This window comes from Mustela nigripes, chromosome 11 (assembly GCF_022355385.1).
Source record: "Mustela nigripes isolate SB6536 chromosome 11, MUSNIG.SB6536, whole genome shotgun sequence".
NCBI classification, from domain to species: domain Eukaryota; kingdom Metazoa; phylum Chordata; class Mammalia; order Carnivora; family Mustelidae; genus Mustela; species Mustela nigripes.
Window position 1 is genome coordinate 10,137,341 of NC_081567.1, and position 20,505 is coordinate 10,157,845.

The following is a 20,505-nucleotide window of genomic DNA, read 5'->3' on the forward strand; positions in this document are numbered from 1 at the left end:
CACCCCTGCAGGGCAGGGCTGAAGTTTCCAAGGGCTGGGGGTGGGGGGGTCCTCGCTCTCCCTACACCGTCTGCTCCCTAAACTCTGCCCTTAGAAGAGCAGCGGTGTTCGGTCGCGTTCCGCTGAGAGGCAGGAGTCAGCCGCCTTGACCCACGACTCGCTCCCAGCTCGGCCCCGAGAAGCGCGGCGGCGGGGTGGGCCGAGGGCCTCTCACGCAGAGGGCTGGGGTCCTGTGCCCGGGGGGGAAGGGGGGCTTCCTGCCACTCAGCAGCCGCTATGCCGCGTGGGCTTCCTGGAGAAGGGGGCCAGCATGGGGCTGCTCTCAGCCCAGGATGGAGGGGGTCGGGGACAAAGCGGGGGGCAGTGCGGAGTCCCCTCCGGCCCCTCAGGAACCGGTGCCACCACTTCTGAGCTGCGTGACGGTGGATAAGTGACCCCCGGTCTCTAGACCCCTCCGCGGTCCCCTGCCCCCTCCCTTTAGCCTCCCAAGGGTCCTTTCCTCCTCGGGGTGGACACACACGCACACGCACAGGCACAGGCGCACGCACACACACGCGCACGCACACACACGTGCACACGCACACACCTGCTCCTCTGGCTCCACCGCCCCTTCCCCGGGGCCCCCGCACCCCCCTCCCCCCTCCCGACACTGTCCCCCTCTTGAGAGCTCAAAATAAAGCCGTCCTGTCTCGCGTTTCTAAAGATATCCCGGTTCCAGCGCCAGCCACATGTTTCTCCACTTAATTATCTCTGCTTTTCTTTGTTAATTAGGCTCCAGGAACAGCTTCCCCGCTGCCTTCCCGGGGAGAGCTGGCATCTGCAGGGCGGGGCCCGGAGGCCTTTGTGGGCAGACGCCCGGCGGGGCTGCCCGGCCCCCGCGCTCTTGGCCCGCTGCCTCCTTTCTTCCAGGCCCGGCGGCGACGCAGGGGAGGGCGGAATGCCGTCGGGTCGGGAGGCCCCTACCCTTTCCTGGCCCGTGAGGACCCCACTGGGTCCCCGCAGCCCCACCCCGCCCCCGACTGGGCTAGTGGTCCCCAGGCCCTGTCCTCCCGGAGCCCTGCCCGTTGGGAAGGGGGACCCCGTGGTTCCTAGAGCGCCTTAGGCTGTGGGCTCCCCAGAAGGCAGGGGGGTGGGGGGGAGGCTTCGGACTCTTCTGCAGCATTCCAGAAAACCACCCTGAAACTGGTTCCCAAGCTGGGACCACCCAAGCTCCCAGGAACAACCAGTGCCTTTATTGGGGCTGGACTGAGATGGGCTCCGAGGGTCCCGGGGCCCCGGCGTGCAGATCAGAAGTTCTCGCTGGCCGATAAACGCGTCTCTGGGCCACAGGCGTCCGGGGACTCAGCGCGCGTGGTTGACGGGGGGGGACTCTGTCTGCCCGGCCTGCTAAGGACAGCTCTGGGGACAAAAGAGGCGCTGCAGTAGGAGGTAGGAGTAGGGGACAGGCAGCCCTATCCTGAAGCCTGCCGCAGGCACAGGGAGCAGGACCTTCCCCTTTGGGAGCTCAGCTGCTGGGCACTCCGCTGGGCTGGGTGCAGGGCTTTTGCTCAACACAAGTTTTAAAAAAAAAAAAAGAAAAGAAAATCCTGCCTCACAGAGACGCCGTTCTGGTGTGGCTGCGGAAAATCACGCACCAAGTGTTAAAGTGTGTCAGATGTGCGCTCGGGAGGCGGGGAAGCGGATGGGGGGAGGTTGCGGTTATTTTTAGGTGGGGGTTGCAACATGAACTAGGTGGTGGGCCCTCTGGGAGGGCGTCTGGGGAGTACTCAAGGGGGAGGTTGGGAGCCCGGGGGTGGCCAGAGAAGGGCAGTGCAGGCAGAGAGAAGGGCAGTGTAGGCAAAGGCCCTGGGGTCACCTGCCAGGGTGTGGGAGGAAGCAGGTGGGGGAAGTGGTAGATGAGGTGGAAGTGGGGAGAGAGGCAGACTGCGGGAGGCTGGATGAGAACCTGGACTTTTGGGGCGCCCTGGGCAGGCGCAGTCAGTTAAGCATCCGACTCTTGATTTTGGCTCAGGTCATGATCTCGGGGTCCTGGGATGGAGCCGTGGTGGCTCCTCAGCAGGACCCAGCCCCTCCCCCCCCCCGCAGGATTACAGATGCCACTCAAGGTGGGGGAGGAGATGAAGGTCCCCCTCCAGGCCCTGTGACGTAGGGGAGCCCCGAGTTCCCAGTGTGCTGTCTCTGGGGTGGGAAACAGGAAGAGTAGCCCCAGCAGAGGAGCTCGGTTGCCAGGGGAGGGAGGAGGGGTTTGCCCCATGGACAGCAACACCAGAGTCCCCAGCAGGCTTCAAGCAAAGGAAGGACGGGGTCTCCTAGCCTCCTGAGAGCGATCGATGCGACTTGCAGAGCCGAGGATGGTCTTGGGGAGGCCAAGCGGGAAGTTCTCCCGCCATGAGAGGAGCAGTTCTGAGGCCTAACTCGCCATGGGCTTGGCTTGCCAGAGGTTTCTCTGGCATTGGTGGATGATGGGGATACGTGGGGTTGGCACGGGTTTCCTCTGGCTGCTGGGCCAGATCACCCCGACATGGTGCCTTGAAGCAACACGAGTATTTTTCCCCATGAGTTGCAGAGGTAGGGAACCCGAGATGAGTGGACGGGCAGGTCCCTCGGGAGGCTCTGGTCTTTCTCACTTTCCAGAAACCCCCTCCTCCAGCTCTGAAGCTCTCACGTTGACCTCTGCTTCTGTTGGCTCAACTCCTCCTGCCTTTGACCTTCTTGCCTCCTTGGAAGGACTCTAATGATCACTGTTAGGGCCCCCTTGGGTAATTGAGCATGACCTCCGCATCTCGAGACCTTTACCTAAACCAGCCAGTGTCTTCTGTCATGTAAAGAACCGTAGTCCCAGGCTTCCCGGGACTGGGACGGGGACAGCTTGGGGGAAGCCGTGACTCTGCCTGCTCCGGGGTTGGAGGCAGCCGAAGTGTCTCTCCTGGGCGACCAGGAGGGGGACCCCAGGGAAGGAAGCCCAGAGAAGAGGGACAGGTTTGAGGGAGCCATGGAGAGGCCGCTCGGGGACATGCAGAATCAAAGGCGTTCTGAGAGGCAGTGGGACATGTGGGTTGGGGGTTGGGGGTGCAGAGACGAGACGGATGCTCTTTCTTCCTTCCCCCACGCGTGGAAGCAAGGTCCTGATCAGCAGTCAGCACGGCCACAAGCCTGGGTTTGGGACACTCTGTCTTCCTGCCAGCTGGTTGCAAGTCGGGGGGCAGTCCCGACCCGCTCACTCGCTGTGTCACCGGCCCAGGTAGCGCGTCTCTCCCTACCTCAGTTTCCCTGTCTGTAAAGCGGAGGTAGTCCCAGGGCCAGCCACAGAGGGTTGTTGGAAGGATTAAGGGGATGGATCCACGCGGAGCTGTGAGAACAGTGCCCGGCTGCGCGCGAGACCTTGACTTCTCTATCAGTCGCTTGGCGTTGGGCGTCGTCGCGGGCGCTAGGGCTTTCCTCTCTTGGACACATGGGTGAGAGCCGACACATCTCCGTGCACGTGCCACAGGGAGCGACTGTCCTCCTGTGTTTGGCGGCAGCCTGAGCTGCTGTTGTACAGACACTGGTCGCATCCTGGGAATCAGGCCCCGCACCCCTGGTGATGCCGCAGAAATGCGTTCCCTGTGTCCTGGCTCCTGCAGCCCAGGGGCCAGATCTGTCCGTCTCTCCCAGGAGGGGCGCTATTGTCCTGCCCCTGGTGCTCAGGGCGCGGTGTGCCTGGCTGGTCCCGGCCCCAGGTCAGCCCGGGGCCTGCCTGGCCTTGGGTCAGTGACATCAGTGATGTCTGGCGCGCATAGCAGGGACCTGGGAGGAAGGAACGGGACAGGACGGAGAAGATTTCCCCTGGGAAGGGCCATGTGCGTGGCTGGCGCCAGGATCCCAGATGAACCCCCACAAGGAGACCTGGTGTTTGCCAAGCCTGGACAGCAAGTTCAGGTTGGTACAAAGGCCCTCGAGAAGGTGCGGGCCACTCTCCGAGGGGAAAGCAGTACCCACGGGTCAGAGAGACTGGGTTTTAGTGTTAGTGCTGCCGATCACAGACCTTGCGGCCTTCGTGATGTTGGGTGAGCACCTTGACTCCTCTGAGCCTCAGTGTCCTTATCTGTAGAATGGGACCATGCGCTGGAAGTCAGGCTTGTCGTGAGGCGTTAAGGGCAAATCTCCAACCCTAGCAGGGGAGGCTCCAGCCAGAGAGCCCTCTGTTCTAGACCTTCGGTACAGCTAGAGGTCACAAAGCTGGGCTCCAGGGAGGGGCGGGGAGCACCCGACCAGGGAAGGGAGAGGGATGCATGTGACGCAGAGCCCTGTCCGAGGAGACTCTGGGGAGGAAGGCAAGCCTCCTTCCCTCCCTTGTCCCCCTCCCCACTGGACCTCGAGCACTGGCCAGATCAGTCCTGATCCCGGGTCCAGGACCGGCTCTGCCGTCGGTCATCCCTGCGTCTGACGATGGTTCGCTTAAGCTTTTTATTTTGAGATCATTTTTAATCGCCAAAGAGTTGCCAAGATAGCCTGGACTCCCCAGATAGACCCTTTGACCCACACGGCGTCGGCAGAACCGCGTACCTTTGTCAACACTAAGAATTCAACCTTGATCGGTAGCATATGCTTAACTAAACCGCAGGCTTTCTGTTCAGATGTCTTGAGTTCCTCCACTAGTGATTTTTACATACCAGAGTGCAGGTAGCACACATTCTTTTTTTTTTTAATTCTTTCTGTTCCTGTTCCTGCTCCTGTGTCTGCTTGGTCAGCGATACGGCAGTGAACCCCGTGAGCCCGCTGCCATCCGAGAATTAAAACAGGGCCGGTAGGGGCGCCTGGGTGGCTCGGTGGGTTAAAGCCTCTGCCTTCGGCTCAGGTCATGATCTCAGGGTCCTGGGATCGAGTCCCACATCGGGCTCTCTGCTCAGCCGGGAGCCTGCTTCCCCCTCTCTCTCTGCCTGCCTCTCTGCCTACTGGTGATCTCCGACTGTCAAATAAATAAATAATCTTAAAACAAACAAACAAACAAACAAAACAGGGCAGATAACATGCCCCCACCCCCGTGCACGCCCTCATCCTGCCCTCCTCTCTCCCCGGAACAAATACAGCCGCTCCCCTAATTTGCGGATACGTTTTGTGCCGTTCGGCCGCCCGCGATCAGCTGCGGTCCAGAGGCCGGCCACTGTTCTCCAGGGACAGTAGGCCAACGGCACGTCCGGCCTCTGCATCCCTGATCCCCCTCGCTGCTCCTCCCCCGGTGGGCGTCTTATCCTCTTACGTCATCACAAGAAGGGGAACCACAGTGTGATGTTCACAGAGAGAAATAGACCACATTCTCGTGACTTTGTTACAATATCCTACGTACATTGTTACAATTCAGTTTTACCATCATCAGTTGCTCATCTCTTTACTGTGCCCGGTTTCTAAATTAAACTCTACCGTCGTCGGTGTATATGTGTAAGAAAAACGTCCAGCGTATCTAAGGTCCGCGCACGGCTCACAGGCTGACCTCGGAAGGGGCTCTGTGATGTGTCATGTTTGCTGAAACTGAAATTGTTCCTTTTGCATGCTTTTCACCTTTTTTGAAGATGTATTTATTTATTTCAGAGAGGGGCCGGGAGGGGACGGAAGGAGGGGGCGAGGGAGGGAGAATGTCAAGCAGACGCCACACTGAGCGCCGAGCCCGACGCGGGGCTCGATCTCACGACCCCGAGATCACGAGCTGAGCCGAAACCGAGAGTCAGCCGCTTAACTGACTGAGCCCCCCTGGGCACCCCGCTTTTTACTTATATCAGCGAGGTGTGCCCTCGTGTGTCAAGTCTGGACTCGCTTTCCTCGCTCAGCCTTACGTAAGGCGACACTGACGTGTGACACGGCCCCGGCTCGCGTCTGCTGCTCCGTGCGGTTCCAGGGGGACCCTGCACCTCTGCGGTCCTCGGCCGCTCCGGGCGCTTTGTGGTTTTCCTGTGACTACGGGTGCCGTTAGACCTCTGGACCCTGTTTCCTTTGGCACGTGTAAGAAGTTTCTCGGGGGTCTGGGAGAGCAGGCACGGGGGCGAGGGCCCCTCCCCACTGCCGTGCACTCGTGGCCTCTCGGAGCCACCGATGGAATTCCTGCTGCACCTGCACGCCGGGCTGAGAGGGGCGAACAGGTGAAGCTGAGCGTGTCTTCCTGCTCTGGTGAAGGTCCGGAGCCAGGAAAGGGAGGTGTGCAAGTTGCAGGGCCCGGGCAGGAGGCATGCGGGGGCAGCTGTCCCGTCAACAGGGGGACCCCCGTGGATATCCCCCACCTCTGTTCTCTTGAGGGTCTACGTGACGCCTGCATGGCCCAGCCCAGGCCTCGCAGAGAGGTCCCACGGAAGCACTGGGAGAGGGGAGGGGGGCGTCGTGTCCCTCTGAGCAGCTTGTCCCTTGTGACGGGCTCCTCCTGGCCCCGCACGATCCTGACAGTCCGTGTACAGACATCAGTCCGAGCCGCGGACCTCCAGCCGGTGCGGGGAGGCCCCCCCGGTGTTCGGGGTTCTCATACTTTGCTCCCGGGCAGAGGACTGTGGGGCCCCTGCAGTCGGCACCCGGAGCCTGCTGGTCTCTGATTGTGGACCCAGCTTGGCGGTGATTTAATAAGCCTGGTTGCATTCTTCCCCCGGGCAAAATTCAGTTAATCCTCAGGCTAACAGACAGCAGATTAGAAACAGCCAGATGAGAGCTACTGGGGCCCATGGAGTGACGGAGACCAATAAGCTGGCAGGAGCAGGGGTGGGGGAGGCAGCAGAAACGCTGACAGGGCGGGCCTGTCCTCGAAGGGGGTCCCTGCGGGGGGAGAGGGGTGGAGGGGGTCCAGGTCTCTGCGGGGGCAGATGCAGCACTTTCTGGCCCGGGAGATCCCGAGGGGGACCTCTCTACCCCACGAGGTACTACCTAAGAAAGGGGCACTCGATGCATTTTAGTAAGTGGCCCTCCCAGAATGGGTACGACAAACCCGGGGGACTGGAGAGAAGAAGCATCCGTTACCCGGAGGTCCCCTGCGTGACGTTTAATTCCCTGATACCCGAGGATAACGGAAGCATTGATCTAAATAGCATCAGCGACAACCTGATTCTGGTGACGGGGCCTTCGACTTTTTATACGTGACGTCAGGGGATCCCGAAGGTTCCCCGGCTGAGGGATGTAGGAACAGGCCCAGAGAAGTCGAGTGACTTTCCAAACATCACACAGCATTAGGGGTAGAACCAAGATTGCCTTGCAGTCTGCTCAGCCAGGGACCCCCCCCGCCCCCGTCACAGGCCCTTGGGGACCCCCTTCCTCCCCAATCATGCAGACATTCAGACAGGTGCCCTGGGGGCACCCACACTCCATGTGGGTCCCTAAGTGTGACGTCTCCAAGTGGAGAGCGTTCTGAAATGTCTCCAGACACTGGCATCCTTTATAGCCAGTCTGGGTTCAGGGGAGCTCAGACTGTTCCCCCCAGAACAGGTTTGGTGCCAGACCTTTCCAAACGAGGAAATCCAACAGTTTGGAGAATCGCTCAAGGTCACAAGCTTGTAACAGAGGATTTGAACCCCAGTGGTCCGATAGCGGAGTAAACACTCTTACCTCCGGGCCGCAGGGCTTGCCCTTCAGACTGGGTTTATGGCCGAGGCCCCACACGGCCCCACAGTGGCTGTGCTCCCTGCCCTACCCTGTGTTCTCGGGGACAGTTTCCTGGGTTTGTGTTGCCCACATGCAGACCAGACTCAGAGGAGATGGTTCCCGGGGACCTGTCCTGCCCCAGCCCAGGCTAGCGAGAGCATCAGCTCCCCCCACAGTCCTGGGGACAGTCCCTGGGGACCAGCAGGCCTGGCCACAGCCTCTCCCGATGGTGAGTGTGCGACCTGTGCAGCCGTGGTGGCAGGAACCCGGCTCTGTCACAAAGGGGGCTCGTGACCTGCCCACGGCCGACCCAGAGGGTTACCTGGCTGGGCCACCCAGGCACCAGCAGGGAGCCTGGCTCTCCCCGTCGGGGCCGGCGCAGGGACACAGCGGGAACTTCCTTCCTCCAAATTAAATAAAAACCAAAAAAAATTTTTTTAATTAAAAAATGAACAAAAACAAAGAGCAAGGAGGAGCCAAGAGGCGCCCTTTCTGAGGCCTGGCGCTGTGCACACAGGAGGTGCTGAACACCCGGCAGCAGCACCTCCTCTGGGAAGCCCTCCCTGATTCTCAGCTGGGTTAGGAACCCCCCACCGCATGCCCTGCACTGGTAGTCAACTGGTCACCCAGTGTCCCTCCCCATCCCCCGCTTTAGACCAGGCCATCCCTCCGTGCCCCATGGGTGCCGCCGGGTCTGGGCGGAATCCTGGCCCCCCGGGGAATGCTGGGGGTGGGGGCGAGGGAAATGGACAGCATCTGCCCACTCCCGCACAGGCTCTGGGGGGCCCTTGGGCCCAGGAGTCTGTCAGGTTGTCCCCTTAGGACCTGGAGAAGGGTCACGTTGACTCTTGCCACCGTGAGGTCCTGAAGACTGTCTAGAAAGGCCGTGTTGGGGGGATGTGGGGAGGAGGGGGCTCTCAGGGGGGCTGAGTTCAGTGCCTTGGCCCGACTGATGGGACTGTGATTCCCAGGGAGGGGGACACAGGAAAGGGGTGTTGTTATCTGGGATGCCGGACGTCTGCCGGGTCTCAGGGGCACCCAGGTGGCTGGAAGGTCATGGTTGAAGAGACACATGCAGAAACTCGGAGATACGGCAGACCTTGGTCCAGAGTCTGGAGCGTGGACATGACCGGGACCGCACAGGGCACAGGGTGGTGGGGGAGGGAGGGGCATCGGGAGGCCGGGGCAGGCAGACCGGGGAGGGAGGCCCGGCCCGCCAGGCGCAGTGCCTGCCTTGGCCTCTGAACTTGAACTAAGTTCTGTGAGATTTTCCGGATTAAAACAGGAATTGTTTTTCTCCACAAACCCATTCTGTCTGCTCTGCCCCGCATCTCCCGGGCCCTGGCTCCCCGCCCGCTTCCGCTCCACCCTCTGCCCCCACCCCTGTCTGCTGGAGGCCCTGCCTGCTCAGGGCACCCCTCCTGGATCTCCAGCCCAGGACACGAGCCCGCAGGCCCCTCTGTCCCAGGACCCTTGCGTCCCCTCCACATCCTGAACATCCCCCAGCCCGGCTGGCCCCCTGGGCCCCGACTCAGGAGTTTCCCAGCTGCTCCTTTAGACCCAGAACAGGGCTGAGGGGAGCCGAGGGTCCAACAGCAGGTGCCCATGGAGGTCTGCCCTGGGCCCTGGGTGGGGAGCGTGTGCAGACCCCCTGCTCCGGCAGCGCACCTGTCTCCCTGCTCAGGAGCCTCTGGCTCAGGATCCCCCAGCAATCGGGGCAAGTTTCCGACAGCCCAGCTCAGTCTAGCCCCCATGCTCCAGCCACATCCAGCAGACCGGCCTGGGCCAGTACTTCCCACCCCACCTCAGCCCATCCATCCCAAGACCCCTGCCTGCCTTCCAAGAGAAGATTCCAACAGCCCGCTCCTCCAGGGAGCCCGCCTGGATTTGCAGATGGGGGTGGGCACCCTGCCTCCTGCTTCGGCTCTCCCGTCACACTTGGAGGCGCTTTGAGTGTGCACCACCCACACGAGGCCGGGAGTTCCTTCCTCCAAGCAGGTCCCCTGCCTCCCTGGCCTCAGAGTGCTCTGGGCCGGACACGGCGGGGGGGCCGCGCCGGGGAAGCTTTTCGGGGCAGGGGGGCGGATGGATTGGAGAACAGACCACCGAAGCCAGAAACAAGGCTGCCTGATACTAAGCTCTGTGGGCGGGCGGGGGGGGCGGGGTGGGGGTTGCCGCACGGGAGCCCGTCCAGGGGCTGGCCCGGGCTGACCTTCACAGCCGCCTTGTCTTCCTCTCCTAGATGAAGATGACGCCAACAGACTCGGGGAGAAGGTTATCCTGCGCGAGCAGGTGAAGGAGCTCTTCAACGAGAAATACGGTCAGTGCATGAGGAGTGGGGTCTGCTGGGCCGGGTCTGCTGGGCCGGCCTCCCTGGGCAGCCCCTCCTCCCTCTACAGCCAGCCCTGCCGCCTCCAGTCCCGCCCACCCCCGCCCCTGCCAGCTGCCCTGCCCATGACTGGTGGGAGCTGACCCCCCAACGTCCCCCGTCGGAGGAGGGGGAAAGAGCCCATCTGGGGCACCCAGGGCGGTGGTGGCGGTCAGCCATTCCGCTGCTCTAGGGCTGGGTCACGTAGCAGAGGCTATGGCCACAGCCAAGAGCTGGTGAGCTCACCTGTCCCGCACACGTTTAGCTGTGAGGACTCCATGGCAAGGGGTCTGATTCCTGCCATCCTGGGGCTCTGAATGTGTGCGGGGAGGTGGTCACGGAGTGGGTTAGGGCCGTGCCATGCCAGGGGAAGGCGTCCAGGGTGCCACGGCAGAGCCCAGATGGGACAGTTCATAATACGGTTACTGGGCGTCCAGCTGGCTCGGTGCGTGGGGGGAGTGTGCGATTCTCGGTCCAGGGTGACAGGTTCGAGCCCCGCGTTGGGTGTAGAGAATACGTAAAAAGTAAATTCTTAAAAATAAAATAAATTCTCGGGGTGCCTGGGTGGCTCAGTGGGATAAGCCTCTGCCTTCAGCTCAGGTCATGATACCAGAGTCCTGGGATCGAGCCCCGCATCGGGCTCTCTGCTCCGCAGGGAGCCTGCTTCCTCCCCTCTCTTTGCCTGCCTCTCTGCCTACTTGTGATCTCTGTCAAATAAATAAATAAATAAAATCTTTTAATAAATAAATAAAATTCTTAAAATAATAATAATAATAATAATAATAACGATAGTATGGTTACAGTCGAGATTTTTAGGTCACTGAGTGCCGAGCTGTGCCAGATGCTTTACTTGTGATGAATTCAGTATCATTTCCATTTTGCACCGTAGCAGGGAAACAGTAATAAAAAATATTTTTAAGTAGAGTTTCGGAGAGTGAGAACGGAGAAGCAGGAGCAGGATAAAGGGTCGCGGGCCTGGGGGATGGGGCAGGAAAGCCCCTGGGAGAATGGGACACGTTAGCTGACGCTCAAATGTCAGGAGAGGACACGCGTGCCAGGAAAAGCTTGCGGGGCGTTGGGGACAGCTGGGCGACTGAGGACCAGCAAGGAAGCCAGAGGACCTGGAGCAAGCAGCTGGGGGAGGCCCCAAGGCGCGGGGAAGGGCAGGCAGGCCAACCAAGGAGTTGGGGTTTCGTCCTGAAAGTGACACGCGACTCTTGTTGGGGTTGGCCGTTGTTGGGGTCGTCTGTCACTTGTCATGGTGACATCAAAATTCAAACGGGGATGAAGGCGGGGAGAACGGCACTGGTGACCCAGAGCCAGTCACCGGTGGCCTGGTCACCCAGAGCCAGCCCGTGGGATCACCAGCCGTTGGCCAACCTGACTTGCTCTGCGTCCTCGAACGCGCTTCAGAATCTTGGAAAACACACCCAAGGGGCGCCTGGGTGGCTCAGTGGGTTAAAGCCTCTGCCTTCGGCTCAGGTCATGATCTCAGGGTCCTGGGATCGAGTCCCGCATCGGGCTCTCTGCTCAGCGGGGAGCCTGCTTCCTCCTCTCTCTCTGCCTGCCTCTCTGCCTGCTTGTGATCTCTGTCTATCAAATAAATAAAGAAAATCTTTAAAAAAAAAAACACACACACCCAAGACACCCCGTCCTATCATTCATAAGTAATTAATAATAGATTAATGTAAGTATAAATAATAAGGAAGGACTTTGTATTTATTCTACCGTGGGAACACACATCTGTTTTACCAGGTGGACGCGCTCAAGTGCCGGTTTCATTCTCAGCGCTGGGTATTAGATTTATGGTTTTGCTAAGCGGATTTTTTAAAAAGGCGTGTATTGATTTTTTAAACTCTGTAGTGCGGTGGCCACGGAGCTGGACCACGCCGGGATCCAGCCCTGTCCTCGGCGGGCGTGGCCTCCCACGGCGGACATCTTCCCCCGGCGCTGACCCACCGTGTCTTGCAGGCGAGGCCCTGGGCCTGAACCGGCCTGTGCTGGTCCCTTACAAACTGATCCGGGACAGCCCGGACGCCGTGGAGGTCACGGGCCTGCCCGACGACATCCCGTTCCGGAACCCCAACACGTACGACATCCACCGGCTGGAGAAGATCTTGAAGGCCCGCGAGCACGTGCGAATGGTCATCATCAATCAGCTCCAGTGAGTGCCCTCCCCCCACCCCCCCACCCCCACCTCCCCACCCTGTCATCCAGAGTGGGGTGGGGGAGGGCAGAGAGGGCAGGGACCGTGGCAGCTGTCGCAGCTGCAGTCGGGGGACAAGAGAGGCAGAGACAGACACACAGAATCCGGGAGACAGGTAGCTTAACACTCTCCTCTTCAATGAAAGGAAACCGCTCCCCAGAGCAAGGGAAGGGTGGGGGTCAGTCCTGGTGGGTCAGCCTGGAGGCAGACCAGGCTCTCCCACTCCGTCCCGCTCACTGGAACTCAGTACAACACACGTTCTCACGGTTCCGCGGGGCTGGGACGTCCGAGATCAAGGTGGTGGCCTGTTCAGGGTCTGATGAGGACCCGCTTCCTAGTTTCCGAATGACCCATCTTCTCGGGGTGCCTGGGGGGGGGGGCTCAGTCGCTTCAGCATCCAGCTCTTCGTTATGGCTCAGGTCATGATCTCAGGGTCCTGGGATCGAAGTCCCTGCTCAGCGGGGAGCCTGCTTCCCCCTCTCTCTGCCTGCCTCTCTGCCTACTTGTAATCTCTCTCTCTGAAATAAATAAAATCTTAAAAAAAAAAAAAAAGTTATTTCTTAAAAAAATTAAAAATCAGAAAAAGTCAAGACTACAAATAAATTACCACACAGTCACTGTATGGCTATAGTTAAAAATAGTTGATTGCGGGGCACCTGGGTGGCTCAGTGGGTTAAGCCGCTGCCTTCGGCTCAGGTCATGATCTCAGGGTCCTGGGATCGAGTCCTGCATCGGGCTCTCTGCTCAGCAGGGAGCCTGCTTCCCTCTCTCTCTCTCTCTCTGCCTGCCTCTCCATCTACTTGTGATTTCTCTCTGTCAAATAAATAAATAAAATCTTAAAAAAAAAAATAGTTGACTGCACATTTGGAAATTGCTAAGAGAGTAGATCTTAAAAGTCCTCGTCACAAGAAAGAAAGATTTTGTGGGGCACCTGGCTGGCTCCTTCGGTAGAGCGTGTGACTCTTGATCTCGGGGTCCTGAGACCCGGAGCATCTCCTCTCAGGAGAGGTGTCGCCTCTTTTCGGGGGGCAGGTGGGAAGGAAGAGGGGAAACCCCATTTTTCTCACCGCCACCTCATTTCTTTCTCTTTCAGACCTTTTGCAGAAATCTGTAATGACGCCAAGGTGCCAGGTACGGAAGGCAGTGGCTGGAAAGGCCACCTCTCTGCCTCTTGGGGACCAGGGTCTGTGGGCAGATGGGGTGCAGGTGCCTGCCAGGGCCGGGGGTGGGGCAGCCACAGCCCGGCTGAGCATGTCCTATGAGCCGGAGATAATGATGGGCAGGTTGGAGCCGGGGGGTAGGGTGGGAAAGGAGTGCTGGTGGGATCATGGCACCCCCCCCCGCCCCACCGAGGAGGAGACAGACGCAGGGGAGGCGGCCACGTGGCTGAGACTGGCTGCGGGGTGGGGGTGGGGGGCACCCCACCATCCTTCCTGCATTTGCAGAACACACACCTGCACCAGAAACTCCCCTAGAACCCTTGAGCACGCAGGAAGCTGGGAGACCGTCCGGCAGGCCATGGTTCCGCGCCCGAGAAGATGCACTAGGGGAACGGGGCTGTGTTCCCGGGGGTGACTGGGAGGCACGCCTCTGGCCACAGTGTGCTGCTGGAAAGCTGAGGCCCAGAGAGGGGAAGGAGCTTGGCGGGCCCATGTAGGGGGCTTGGTGGCCCCCTCGAGCCGTCCCTCCGAACTGCAGGTCCAGCAGGTGCCCAGTGATGGGCCCCCCATCCTGGTCTGCGACCCGAGGCCCCTTCTCCAGCTGAGTCCAGGTCCCCCTGGAACGCCACAGCCTAGGGTGGCACAGCCCGGCCAGGAGCCAGCCGCCCTCTGGCCTGCGCTGATCACAGGGGGCCGAGCGGGGCACCAGACTCTCGGGTGGGGAGGTGACGGGTTTGGGGAGCTGCTCCCAGGTCGAAGGCAGAGATGCAGAAGGCCCCACGGAGGAGAGCCGGGGCCACGTGGTCCCAGGGCGGATGCCATGACTCGCATCCACCACTTCCCCTACCCCACCATGGCCATCTTTAGGGTTTTCCAGGCACCCGGGTTGGCTGTGACCCTGGGCCAGCACCTCTGCCTTCCTGTTCACGTGGGGCCCTCTACCAAAACCCCTTTCCTCCGGCCCATTCCCTGAGCTCCTTCCGCCTCCAGTATCTTCGGTTTCCCAGGATGTCTGTCTACACCCTCGTCACAGACGCCCAGCCTCTGAGTTGTCTTCACCAGCTGCACAAACAGCCACCTCCTCGGCCCAGCCAGCCCTCATGCTGTTACTAGGGCCCTGCTGGTTTCTACTCAGGGAACTGGCCGCTCAGTCTAGCACCAAACCCTCCTTGTGTGACACGCGGTTGCAAATCTATTTTCTACGTCTCACATATTCCTCCCAATTTCATTCTGCCGCAGCAGAGCCCCAGCTGAGTCCTGCCCCGTGCTGGGCTGGATGCCGGGCTCTTTGATACATAGTAATCTCCTTAGAGTCTCACATCACACGGTTTTCCCCGTTTGGCTCAGAGAGGTTAATCGATCTGCCCAGGGTCACACAGCTAGTGCTGGCAGTAATGAGAATTGGAATCTGGGACGTCTGACTGGAAACCAATGTCTCTTTTCCCTGGGGGCCCTGCCTGCTGTGAACGGCCACCCGTCCCAGCAGTCTGAGGTCGGAGTCATCACACGTCCACAGTTAACAGGGAATGAAGGCACAGGGCCAAGTGACTTGAAGTGACTTTCTCCAGGGCCCGAGGCCAAGCCCTTCATTGCGGCATGCTGGGCCCTGGGAGTTCTGGGGAGGCCAGCCCCTCCCCCTGCCAAGGCTGGATGCTCCTGGGATAGTACAAGGGGGACCTGGGCCTGAACTGAGCCCACTCGGGGAGGCATACCCGGGGGGTGAGGCTCGTGTTAGCAAAGGCAGGGGACCCAAGGGGCAGTGGGGCCTGGTTAAGGTCGGAGGTTGGAGAGATGCGCCTCAGGAGCCTGGGGGTTCTGGAGCCTTGAATGCCGAGGCTTGAAACCTGAAAACAAAAGCCTTCTCCAGAGGGGTTCAGCGCCGAGACCCAGCGTCCCCTTTTCTCCCACCAGCCAAAGACAGCAGCATTCCCAAGCGCAAGAGGAAGCGGGTCTCAGAGGGGAGCTCCTTCTCCTCGTCCTCCTCATCTTCCTCCTCCTCGTCTTCTAACCCGGAGTCCGTGGCGTCCACCAACCAGATCTCACTCGTGGTAAGGTGGCACCGATCCGGACCTCCCCACCACACGCAGGCATGGCTCTCTCCTCTGGGGCGTGCGTTTGGGGTGCAGGGAGACAGACGCTGGGCCCTGAGTGGGGCTGATCTGCTCAAGACATAGCCCCAACCCTGTCACCGGCGGCTCACGCCCCCGCCCCAGGCAGGAAGTCACACCCCCGTGGGGCAGGGGGGCGGTGGGAGTCCCCGGAGAGGGTAGGGGACTCCCCTGGCCATGCCAGAGCAGGACCCCGAGCAGACTCTCGGTTCCCAGGCTGTCAGAGGCTGAGTTCATCTCTGCGCTCCCCTCTGCCTCGCCACAGCCCTGTGAGGTGCAGGTGTTACCCGCAGGGTGTGGAGGAGGCAGTCGGGGGTCAGCGCTGGTTGACTGTGGCCTCGCTGTGGTCAGCGGCGGGTGGAGGACCCCACACGCAGCCGCCGCCTCCTCCCACCCCGCCGGGAGCTTGGCTTGGGTTGTGTCCCCTCCAAGAGGAAAACCTCGCGAGGGGCACACACACTCGGGAGTTCTTTCTGGCTTTAAAATACCGGCTTTGAAGTCCTGAGTCCGGTGGGGAGGATAATGAGACGCCTTAGAAAGTGATGTGGGGATTTATCGTTTGACCGGGCCTCCCTTTAACCCCTTCCTGGGGAACCCCCCCCCAAATTCAGGCTATCCCTTTCTCCCCACCTAGGGGTGCCTATACAGGGTCCCTAGCTCTTCCCACTTCCCAGATCCTTACGTGGAAGGTCTTGGGGGCCAAGCAGAGGCGGCCTGGGGAGAGGGACAGACTCTTTGGGGTATAAGGCCTGGAGGGCTGACTGCTGTTCTGAGCCACGCCTCAGTTTTGTCCGGTCCACAGAAGCAGCCCCTGGGACACAGGTGGGAACACGTCGGAAGGCCACAGCCCGGGCTCCCTGGCCCCTGGTGAACTGTGTGACCTTGGACAGGTCACGTCCCCTCTCTGGACGTTCAGCTGCCTCCGGACGAATACCATCTGACAGGGCCCTTCGGAAAGCATCGCTAAGTGGTCTGGCGGTCTTTCCGCGTCACCCGGAGTCCTAACGCAGACCCTTTGTCCCCCTGTCTCTAGCAGTGGCCAATGTACATGGTGGACTACGCCGGCCTAAACGTGCAGCTCCCGGGACCTCTGAATTACTAGACCTCAGTGCTGAATCAGGACCTCACTCAGAAAGACTAAAGGAAATGTAATTTATGTACAAAGTGTATATTCGGATATGTATCAATGCCTTTTAGTTTTTCCAATGATTTTTACACTATATTCCTGCCACCAAGGCCTTTTTAAATAAGTAAAAAAAAGAAAAAAAAAAAAAAAAGCATGGCCCTTGCTCATAACTTTATTGCGTGTTCTCGTTTGGAATTAACAAGTACAGCTGTCACTGGGACAAGGTCAGGAAACCCGGCTCAGACAGCCTGCCAAGGTCCCCCTTCCTTGCCAGAGCTGGGGCCCGCCAGAGCGGAGGCGGTGTCCCTGACCACTGGGCCCTGGTGTCTGGGGACAGACTTCTCTCATTTCTTTGCTGCTGGGGCCCTGTGGCCTCCAGATGAGCTGCCACGGGAGGCCAGGTGACAGACTCACCCCTGGCCTCAAGGAGTGCACAGGGTGGCAGGGGGCTGTCTTGGTGACAGAGAGGTGACAGCTCAAGTGTTCAGTATGACCAGTAAGCCTGGCATCTCCATGGCTGGGGAGAAGGCACCTTGGCAGAGGGGCCTCTGGGTTGGACCCAGAGGGGTGGGGCACATTTTTGATCGAGCTCAAGGGCATCTGAGCAGAGTGACGGGTCACAGCTGTGTCTCAGCAAGGCCACCTTGGTGGCAAGGTGAGAAGGAGGAGGAAGGAAGGGGTAAGACTGAAAGCAGGACAGGTCAAAAAGGGCCTGACAGGGGTGCCTGGGTGGCTCAGTGGGTTAAGCCGCTGCTCGGTCATGATCTCAGGGTCCTGGGATTGAGCCCCGCATCGGGCTCTCTGCTCAGCGGGGAGCCTGCTTCCTCCCCTCTCTCTGTGCCTGCCTCTCTGCCTACTTGTGATCTCTCTCTGTCAAATAAATAAATAAATAATCTTTAAAAAAGGGGGGGGGGCCGGACAGTGGGCAGCGCCCCCATTCACTCAGGGTGGGGAAGGCAGGGTGTGCCCTGGGAAGACAGGGCAGTGCCCAACCTAGAACCATCTCTGAAGCAGAAACTCAGCTGGGGTTGGCAGGGCAAAGCGGGACGGGGAGGACAGGACCGTGATCTAGGAGAGCCGCGTGTGCCCAGGCTGGGAGGCTGCCCGAGACCTTGGGCGTTCAAGGAACAGGGAGTGGCTGCCGGTGGGATGAGGGCTGTGCCCGCACAGGGCGCCCGGCTGGCCGGGTGAGTGAGGCAGAAATGTTGCCTGGGTCCTTCAGGCTGAGCTGGACACCCTGGGGACAGCCTGCCTCGCTTTTTCCCCCCCGGCATGTGGAAGTGTGGAAGGCCTTGTGGGCCTGCCAGGGGCGGCCTGGAGGGAGGGGGGAGTCCCCACCGGATTCTAGAAGGACCCGGCCTCCTGCGGGCGGGAAGGAGAAGCTGGGAGACCCCGGGGGGGGGGGGGGGGGGCTCCTCTGCTTATTCCGGGAAGAGCTGGCCCGGCGTGCAGCCAGGTGGAGAATGACAAGGAGGTCAGCCAACAGGACTTGGAAGTCCATTGGACAGGAGCGCAGGGGCACGGAGGGGTCACGGTGACCACAGGGTCTACCAAGGGCCAGAAGCCGGCCTAGGATTCCAACGAGCCTGAGTCCTGATTCAGCTAATTACACGATCCAAACCGGCCGGGAGCTTCTGCCAACCCGTGGGGTCAGCCAGGTGCCCAGACCTGGGAGGGACCAGCCTTCCGGACTCGGTTTCCTCCTGGAAAGATGCAAGAAGCCAGAAGCCGCAGGCTTGGCACGCCGAGCCCACACTGTTCCTCTCCCTGCTGCGGCCACCACCTCCCTGTCCCATCCCGGTGGCCCCGGGGGTCACCAGGGCCGGCCACCCCACCCGCAGAGCCCTGCCCCTTTCTCTCCAGATCAGGGCTGGGGCGCCCCCCCACCCCCGCGCCCTGGAGGCAGAAACTCTGAAACCCAAGACAATCGGGCAGCTGCCACCTGGCCCTCAGCCCCCGCTCCTGGAGGCCGGGCGCCCCCGTCTAATCCCGCCTCCCCGGATTAGACGCCTCGGGCGCTCTTCCTGCCCCCGCCCCGCCCGGGCTCGGCGTGCAGACGCCCACCGGCGCTCGCGGCCCTTCCCCTCCCCCCCCCCCCCCCCGCCCGCCCCCCCCCCTCCCCGCCCCCCCCCTCGCCCCCCCCGGGGGGGCGCGGGGCCCGCCGGGCCGCCCCCCCCCCCGCCTCCCCGGGCGCCCCCGCTGCCCACCGCGGGCCGGCTGGCGCCTGTCGGTCGCCTAGAGACCAGCCTCCGCCCCCGCCCAGCCCCGCGGCCGCGGCCGGAAGTGGCTCCTGCCCGGCGGGCGGCTGCGCGGGAGGCGGGGCGCCCGGGGAGGGCGCGGGGACGCGCGCGCCGCGGCCTGCGGAGCCTGCGCCGTCGGTCGGCCTGCGCTCGCGCCCCCGCGGGCGGCTCAGCGGGCGGTGCGGCGGGGCCCCGCGCCCTGGGGCCTGTCCCCACGGCACGACAGCAGAAGGGGGGACCCCCACACCCCTCCAAGGCAGAGCCCTTGACCCAGGAGGTGGCCTGTGTCCGTTCCAGCCCGTTTGGGGAGCTTTACGCGCCGGACGGTGCGTCCGGACCGAGGGCACGTTTGGGGGCCGCCCCCCCCGCGCGTGCCCCGCTTTGCCCGCGGTGCCCGCCCAGCCCGATCCGACGGACGGGGCCGCCTCCCGGCTCCCGCAGGCAGCGCGCGTCCTGCCGCGGAGCCCAGATGCTGTTGATGCGGCCTCTCCAGTCTCCGCGCACTGTACTTTTTCAAGTGATTTGATTCAAAGCACTCATTCTTTAATTAAAGTTCATTTAGCTGCCATCTGTCTGGGTTCAAAACGGCTTCGTGTTTTGCAACTCTAAATGAGGATTGTTATTGGATTTGTAAACACATCCACCGAGAAAAAAAAAATTAGAAAAAAAAATCAACAAAAACATTTTCAAAAGTAATAAATGAGGAATGTGCCGAAGGAGTGTTAGGAGCTGCATCTTAAACACTGTAATTGCCGGGGAATGTATTCTGGTGGGTACATAATCATTTTATATACAAATCTTTGTGCAAAAATCTGGTATCAGTGAAAAGATCAAGATTATAGAAAATGCCGGAATTATATCTGACTGAAAACAGTAATAAAGCAATCATCAGCGCAGGGACAAAGCTAGGGTGAGGCGGGAGGGGAGGGGAGGGAGGGGCGGCTCTCAGGCACCTGCTCCCCGCCGCCATCCTCACTCACCGCCCAGGTGCACCCCTTCCGCTGAAAAAAAAAAAAAAACAGGGTGAGCCTGAGCTCTGGGGACAGGGTCTTCTTTTAAGGAGTCCACACTTCATAGGGCGCCTGGCTGGCTCTCAACCTTAGGGTTGTGAGTTTAAGTCCCATGCTGGGCATAGCGATTACATAAAAGTAGATTTCTGTGGGTTTTCAAGATTTATTTATTTTAGAGAGACAGAGAGAGCAGGCGTGGGAGGGTAGCAGGAGAGGGAGGAAGCATCTCGCCCTGAGATCAGGACTGGAACCGAAACCAAGAATCAGGCGCTTAACCCGCTGCACCACCCAGGCGTTCCCTCCCCCCACCACCAAAATAAATGTTAAAAAGTGATTGAGGGTTCTTCCCTGAACCCCATGATGCAGAGTCTTCTCCTGCCACCTAGCCCAGCCAGAGAAGAGGAGAAGACATGGAGAGGAAAGCAGACAATTGTTTTTTGTTTTTTCTTTTTGGTAATGCTTCATGCAGTGGCCCAGTGGAAGGGGAATGGTCTTTGGGGAAATAGTCATGATTTTTCAGTGGGGAAACTGAGGCCCAAGTTCGGTGGGGGAGCAGGGCTAGAGGCGGGTGCGTCTCCGGACGCACCGCTCTGGTCCGCAATGTCCTGGGTGATGTCTGAGGATACCGAGCGGGGATGTGGGAAGCAGCTGAGGTGGGGATTAAAACAGGACCCAATGACCCTAAGACTTTCTGCAT

The 20,505-nt window shown here is 60.4% G+C and overlaps 1 protein-coding gene across 4 annotated transcripts in view; it reads left to right on the forward strand.

The window, feature by feature from the left end:
* The window catches only part of GTF2IRD1 (GTF2I repeat domain containing 1), a 96,954-nt gene extending 80,270 nt beyond the window's left edge, over window positions 1-16,684 (forward strand). For all 4 annotated transcript variants that reach the window (XM_059414719.1, XM_059414717.1, XM_059414716.1 and 1 more), the window contains 5 exons: window positions 9,833-9,910; window positions 11,930-12,122; window positions 13,258-13,295; window positions 15,236-15,372; window positions 16,466-16,684. In XM_059414719.1, coding sequence (XP_059270702.1) covers window positions 9,833-9,910; window positions 11,930-12,122; window positions 13,258-13,295; window positions 15,236-15,372; window positions 16,466-16,534 — 515 coding nt within the window. In that variant the 3' untranslated portion in view covers window positions 16,535-16,684. The remainder of the gene's footprint in view (window positions 1-9,832; window positions 9,911-11,929; window positions 12,123-13,257; window positions 13,296-15,235; window positions 15,373-16,465) is intronic.
* Window positions 16,685-20,505: the final 3,821 nt, after the last annotated feature.